Below are 6379 nucleotides of genomic sequence, written 5' to 3'. Positions count from 1 at the left end.
CACCTACATTCTAATATCCATACTTTCTTAAGAATGTCGTTAGCAGTTGCGTAGGCACCCCTTTGGGTCGATGATAGTTCAGTCCCTTCAGGATTTTTCTTGAACCTCTTTGCCTTAGGTCCCCTTTCCCTTAATATAGAATAAGTGTACGTTCGTTATATTTTAAAAAAAAAAAAAAAAAAAAATGGCCCAGAACCGTTGCCTCTAGATAGTGGGTTGGTGAAGTGGGGCACTTTGTGAACACTTTCAGCCAATACTCTGACACTTGTAAACAAAAGCTCTTCAATTTTTTTTTTCTTGTGAGGTCATCATATGCTGCCTTGAAATTTTAGGAAGTCCTTGGAATATTGGAAGAATCTCTTCTACAAAGAACTGAAGAGTAAAGAATGTTTAAACACTTTTCAGCCACTAAAAACTGAGCATGATTGCCACCTCTCACTTTTTCATCCCAAAAAACATTTGTTTTCTTCTATCCGCCATGCTTTCATCAATCATGCTGTGCCAAGTAATACAAGGAAGTGAGCTTAATGATTCAACAGGATGAAAGGCAAAGATACAATATTTCATCTTTCCACAAGCACTTTTTGGCCTTCTCCCTATTTAATCTATATATTACATAACCAGGGGCTGCTAAACTTCTCATTCTCTAGCTTATGGCATTGAAAATGAAGTCGAATAAAGGGAAATTGTGTTTGATTACGCTAGCGTTGGTGTCACTGATGTTCGAATGTGCAATTTCTGATGATGCCAAGGATAAGCAAGAATGTACAAATGCTCTAGTTGGGCTAGCCACATGTTTACCTTATGTTGGTGGAAATGCAAAGTTCCCAACACCAGATTGTTGCAGTGGTTTGAAAGAAGTCCTCAAGACCAACAAGAAGTGTCTGTGTCTAGTAATCAAAGATCGAAATGATCCAGACTTAGGCCTCAGCATCAATGTTACACTCGCTCTAGGCCTGCCATCAGTCTGTAATGCCCCTGCCAATATTTCTGAATGCCCTGGTGAGTAGACTTAGACGATATTGAAGAACAAAAGCATTTAAACCGAAAATCCCAGAAATTTGAACTGACAATTCTTTTAGATAGAGCAGCATAATTAAGATCATTTTGATGATTATGCTGCTTTTATTTTTGCATCTTTGATTGCGATTATTTCCTCTGAATTTGGCTGTGAATATGCAGCTCTGCTCCACTTGGATCCTAATTCACCCGATGCACAGGTTTTCTATCAGAACGGTCATGCATCTAGCAGTATTGCTGGTAGTCCTGTAAGCGGTCCTACTGCAACAGGTACAGGAAACAAAAAGTATTTTATATACACAGTACAATTACAATAGGATACTTAATGGCTTAATTGGTGAATGGAATGTTCAAATGGATGATTTGGATGATTTCTGCAATTAGATTTAGTACAAGACTTGAACCATTTTACTGCTTTATTAACCTGCTGGTTCCCCTGCAGCAGCCAGTAGTCCAGGACCAAACGCTAAACAGCACAGTGATGGAAATCGTAGTGGAAAGCAATGGTTTGGAGTGGAAGCTGTTGTTACCACTCTATTCTTGTGGTCTTTCACTTCAAACTTGATCATTTAAGGCGAGCAAAAAATCAGATGATATGGTTCTCCTTGCTGTTCGGAATACTGTACTTTGAGCTTTTCTCATTTTGTTCCAAGTTATGATCCTGGTGCTCATTGCTGCTGCTTGTTATCATAGCTTTTTGATGATTGATGAACTTTTCTTTCCCCCATTGACCATCTACGGTTTTCTGGTTGGGAATCTTTTGTTGCAGTACATAGAAGATGAGGGGGGATCCTTCTAGTTCTAGCTGATAACGTTCCTATGAAAAGAAAAAAGGCACTTTATAGTAGTGGTACTTAGATATAGGTTGGAATAATGTAGTTGAAAAGTGTAGACTTGGTTCTGCAATCAATAAAATGCGTCAAATCTTTAAGCGATCTCTTTATGGAAGTTCTTGTACTGGAACAATGAACCCCTGCGCATATAAATCTCCAAGAATTCCAACACCAGTTTAACCTCGAGTATGTCTCTCATCCACATTTGTAAACACTACACAATATGTAAAAACTCAGACCAAGGACAATTCCAGTGCTGGATTAAATAGGTCATTGAAACTGTAAAAGCGGGTTTGAACTGAGCTGATCTCAGAGGATAAGCTGTCCTTGTAAGAGAATTAATAGATAATCCGACCTGAGCACTCCAGAATAGAAATTCCAGATTGACAAGGGTTTCTTCCTTGAGGTTAGTCCGATGCTCAAATCAGATATGAGTTTTTTATTTTACGTTTGTGGAATACTGATGGAATTATTCAACCAGCTTTCAATTATATGAAAAATTTTATCTTTCCACTTGCACTTAACTATTTCCTTAAGCCAGGAGTTTAATACCAAGTCAAATTCCGGGCAAGATTCTTTCAATCATATGATTCTTTCTCTTGTTGAGTGTGGTTCGTGTCCTGTTTCTGGTGCATGCCATTTCTCCTCTTCAGCCTTTTCAGTGCCTTGAAGCTATTTTTTCTCTTTCCATTTGATCAACTTTAAGAGTTTCCGGATTCAGAATCTTATGATCTGATGAATTTCACGAGCAAAACATTCAGGCCCTTTATAGTAGTAGATTGGAAATGGAATCCTGGAAGGATCCGATCTTGGTTCTATCATCAATATACCTTCATAATTAATGTGCCTTCTTCCCTACTTGCGTGGATGTTTTGGAAAGGACCCTTTATAATGCGCATCTTCAAGAACCGGCAATCCAAACTTACCTACACTAGTTGAAGCCTTATCAAAACGAGGAGATTTTGGACAAGGAACTTATGGAAACACATACTGTAGTTTTCATTGCGTAACAAAATTGTCTGCACCATCAGTTTTTGTGAAATAGATAGGATAACATGCAATCTGATCCATGTCCGTCTTCACATGTGAGAGATTCCTTTAATCCTTTTGCTTGGATTAGGTTTCAGGTTTCAGAATCAACAGAATTTCTGTCTACAATGTCCTCCATCAATCTACTAATGACTTATACAAGCCAAATTGAAACCTGGCTTGCTTGTTTTTATTGTCCCCGGTGGCCAGTTTCCATCTTTTTCCATTTTTAGCACAAAGTATTGCCAATTACTGGTTACAACTTGCAGAAATACAGAGACTCTGATAGTGAAAAGCCATACCAGTTTAGTTATAATTGGATGGCTCAAACAGGCAATCCCTTGCCGTTTACCGCAAGTCTATGTGAAATACAGTCAGATTTTGCAGCAACTTTGCACGCAGAGATGATGTCCAATGCTTCCAACCGCCAAGACACTGAATTTTGTCAATCCTCTTACATCAATGTAAGGGTGGTTGATATGTTTCTTAGACGTATTTCTGCTAAAATGTATAATTCTAACTTTCTAATTTTGAAGTTTGATTCTTGAATGATGTTTTAATCAAATGTCAAAATCTGATATACATGCTGTCCATGGTATAATGCTTTGTTCATCTATTTACAGACTACTGAGAAATTTTATATCAGTTCGAACCAGGATTAATACTGATAATTGGATAAATAAGATCTTACAATCTCATTCTATCTAATGTGAAAACAATGAGTTCATAATCTTATTTGGAACATTTTTATTAGTCAAAAATTAACTACAAGACTTGTCAAGTAGTTGCCTCACATGAGAAATTGCAGCCAACTATCCAAAAGAGGCCGACTCTCCCCACCCCCCCCCCCCCCCCAAACAAAAACAAACACGAAAACCAATCCCATTTTCCGACCATTTTTCCACGCTTCCAAGATATAGCTTTAGATCGACAGCAAATTTGCGGTTGTACTTAGAAACATGAAGATGATTCCCTACCCAGATGCAGCTTGGCCCTGTATCATTTTCGATGCAGAATTTGTAAGCAAACTTTTTAACAAGTCCTCCACACTTCAAGTCAACAATGACCTCATGGCGAGCTGAGAGCCTGAGACTGAGAGTGGCAGTTTTGAGGGCGGTGATAAAGGAAAATAGAGGGTTGCTCAAATTCCGAGGCTCCGTAGATAATACTACTCGGGACTTCCTTGAAAAGATACTAACAGACGAATAACGTAATCAGAGCCGCAGAAGCTGCTTCATCAATTTCAAGAATACGCATTAATTACTGCTTTAGTATACTTATATATTCTACTATTCCGTTCCTAGGGACGTCAAGTTAATAATTATTAGTCCTGTATTCCTTTTTCATCTATCCCAAATTATAGTTCATTTTTCAATTAAATTAAAAAATGTAGTTGTATTTTAATTTTTGTAAAATATTCTTATTCAATGTGAGTAGTTGTTACTATAAACTTACCCCATTTAATAAGAGTTGATTCTTTTTTTATCATCAATTCAAGTTCCCATAAAGTTATACCATATTTAATGTGAGGGTATTTTAGAAAAATAGCAATCTAAATTTACTTTTTCAACAAAGTTAATTATTTTTTCTTAAACTGTGTGGAAAAAGAAACAGGACTATCAAAGTGGGACGAAGGAGTACGATTTAGAGTTGAACATCGTTTTATGTTGAGATAATATCAGAAACCTTCGGTTATGTTTGGATTGCATTTTCCGTCATTTTTCATGGAAAAATTACTGTAGCGATTTGATATATGTGAGGGAAAAAGGTGATAGGAAAATATGATCACGGAAAACGACAATATTTTTCGACAGAAACAAGCAATCCAAGCAAGGCCTTCCTCCGATTTCTGACAATTTCGTTCAGCTCCTCTCAGGTTTAAACATTTACACTTATATCACTTGGCATGGTAAAGTACCTATAATGTCCTTCACTTGATAGACAATTCACAGTTTAAGACAATAGATTTATAAAGCCAAAAAAAAATCATATTTTTCTTTCTCGTGTCTATTTTCACCCTTTTCTTTTCTAGATATTATATTACTATGCCATTTTTTATTATTTTCAGTTTTATGAATATTAGCAAACTGAGATTGTAAAATCAACAAAGGAGCAATTTATGTGTCAAATTAGAAAGAAATGATGAGGCTCGCAATAATAGAGAAATAAATAATGAAATTGATTATTAAAATAAGAAAAATGACCAAAGATGCGAAATTGTAGTATTTTGTCTATTATCAAGAAAAAGTTTTGTAAAATATCAATAATTTGCATACGGATTTGTTTCGTTGGATTAGTAATTGTTGGTTATGATTTTGGCATAGAGATGGAACTTATTTTTTACTTCTTAGATGTTCATATTTTTAAGAACATAAAAGTGTTATAATGGTGGTTCTATACTAGATTGCAAAGGTGTTGGAGTCGTTGAGATTTAATTTTGGAGCATAAAATTACTTATCAATAAGTGAGGAGGGTATGTGTGTGTGTGTGTGTAAATTTTTTTTTTCCATGACAAGCATTGATACTGTGTATGCAGCTTGGGATTTTTTAGACAACTACTTGGACTTGGAACTAGAGTTTATGTATGGATAGTTGTTAAATATTAGGATCGTAGATGTGTGCAAAATATGAAAAAAAAAAAGGTGATTGAGTTGATTATATTTTTCTTTGTTTATTTTGTACAAAAGGGTAGTTTAAGATTTTTAAGAGAGAATCTAACTTCTTGGGCCTACATTGTTGTATAAATAGTAAAAATAAGGAGATATATGTAATTTTTAAAACTTGAGAGGAGTTCTCTACAATAATTAAAAACATTAGGGGAGGTTTGTGCAATTACCCTTTTAATTTTCAAGTTCATAAAAAAACTCATTTGCAAATAAACAAGTCAATATTGAACAAAATTTCAAACTCGTTAAAATAATTATACGAGTTTGAACATTATATATTTTGTTTAATTAGACTCGTTTATATCCTTATGGGTAAGGGCAGAATTTATTTTTGCCACTTTTCTAGAAGTAAACTCCAGCAAAGACTTGTTTGGAAATTTTGATTTGGAGATATAAGAAATAAGAGGTATGATTCTAGAGTACTTTTCACTTGTCAAGAATTTAATGGAAGGACAACACAAATTTGATGAATTGAAATGTTATTATGTTTCTTTTTGTTTTTACTGTAAGTGATTCTTTTAGCAATAACAAATAAATTTCTCAGCAAATAAGTACTATAAAGTTTGCAAAAAGAAAATGCGAAGGAGAAAAAAAAAAGGTAATTAGATTGCATGAGGACCCAAAAACTATGTATGACATCGTGCTTTCTTTGTTGGGATAATTTCAGAAACCTCCCCTGGTGTTTCTAACTATTTTGTTAACCTCCCTATAAGTTTTAAAAATTACACTAACTTCCCCTAAGATTAATTATCTTATAACATTTAGATCCAATCGATAATTAAAAAGTAATATTAAGAGAGAAAAGATAATATGATTCCATCATTGCTTCTC

At 34.9% G+C, this 6379-nt stretch overlaps 1 protein-coding gene across 2 annotated transcripts; it reads left to right on the top strand.

Annotated features, from left to right (window-relative positions):
- Positions 1–334: 334 nt before the first annotated feature.
- LOC113726964 (non-specific lipid transfer protein GPI-anchored 14-like) lies at positions 335–1955 on the top strand. 2 transcript variants are annotated; one of them, XM_027250887.2, is made up of 3 exons: positions 335–1002; positions 1183–1290; positions 1466–1955. In XM_027250887.2, the coding sequence occupies exons 1-3, from the start codon at positions 654–656 to the stop codon at positions 1591–1593; spliced, it is 585 nt and encodes a 194-aa protein (XP_027106688.1). In that variant the 5' UTR covers positions 335–653; the 3' UTR covers positions 1594–1955. The 2 variants fall into 2 exon arrangements, with proteins under 2 accessions (XP_027106688.1, XP_027106687.1); XM_027250886.2 differs by having other exon boundaries at positions 339–1002; positions 1463–1955.
- Positions 1956–6379: the final 4424 nt, after the last annotated feature.

This window comes from Coffea arabica, chromosome 2c (genome assembly GCF_036785885.1).
Source record: "Coffea arabica cultivar ET-39 chromosome 2c, Coffea Arabica ET-39 HiFi, whole genome shotgun sequence".
Taxonomy (NCBI): Eukaryota; Viridiplantae; Streptophyta; class Magnoliopsida; order Gentianales; family Rubiaceae; genus Coffea; species Coffea arabica.
The sequence above is the reverse complement of the archived record's forward strand: the minus strand, read 5'-3'. Positions and strand labels throughout refer to the sequence as shown.

Bases quoted from the DNA above. Each gene is read 5' to 3' on its own strand.
- LOC113726964 (XM_027250886.2), top strand. From the start codon at position 654: ATGGCATTGAAAATGAAGTCGAATAAAGGGAAATTGTGTTTGATTACG. The intron at 1,003-1,182 runs GTGAGTAGACTT...GTGAATATGCAG, and splicing joins CAATATTTCTGAATGCCCTG to CTCTGCTCCACTTGGATCCT. The intron at 1,291-1,462 runs GTACAGGAAACA...GTTCCCCTGCAG, and splicing joins AAGCGGTCCTACTGCAACAG to CAGCCAGTAGTCCAGGACCA.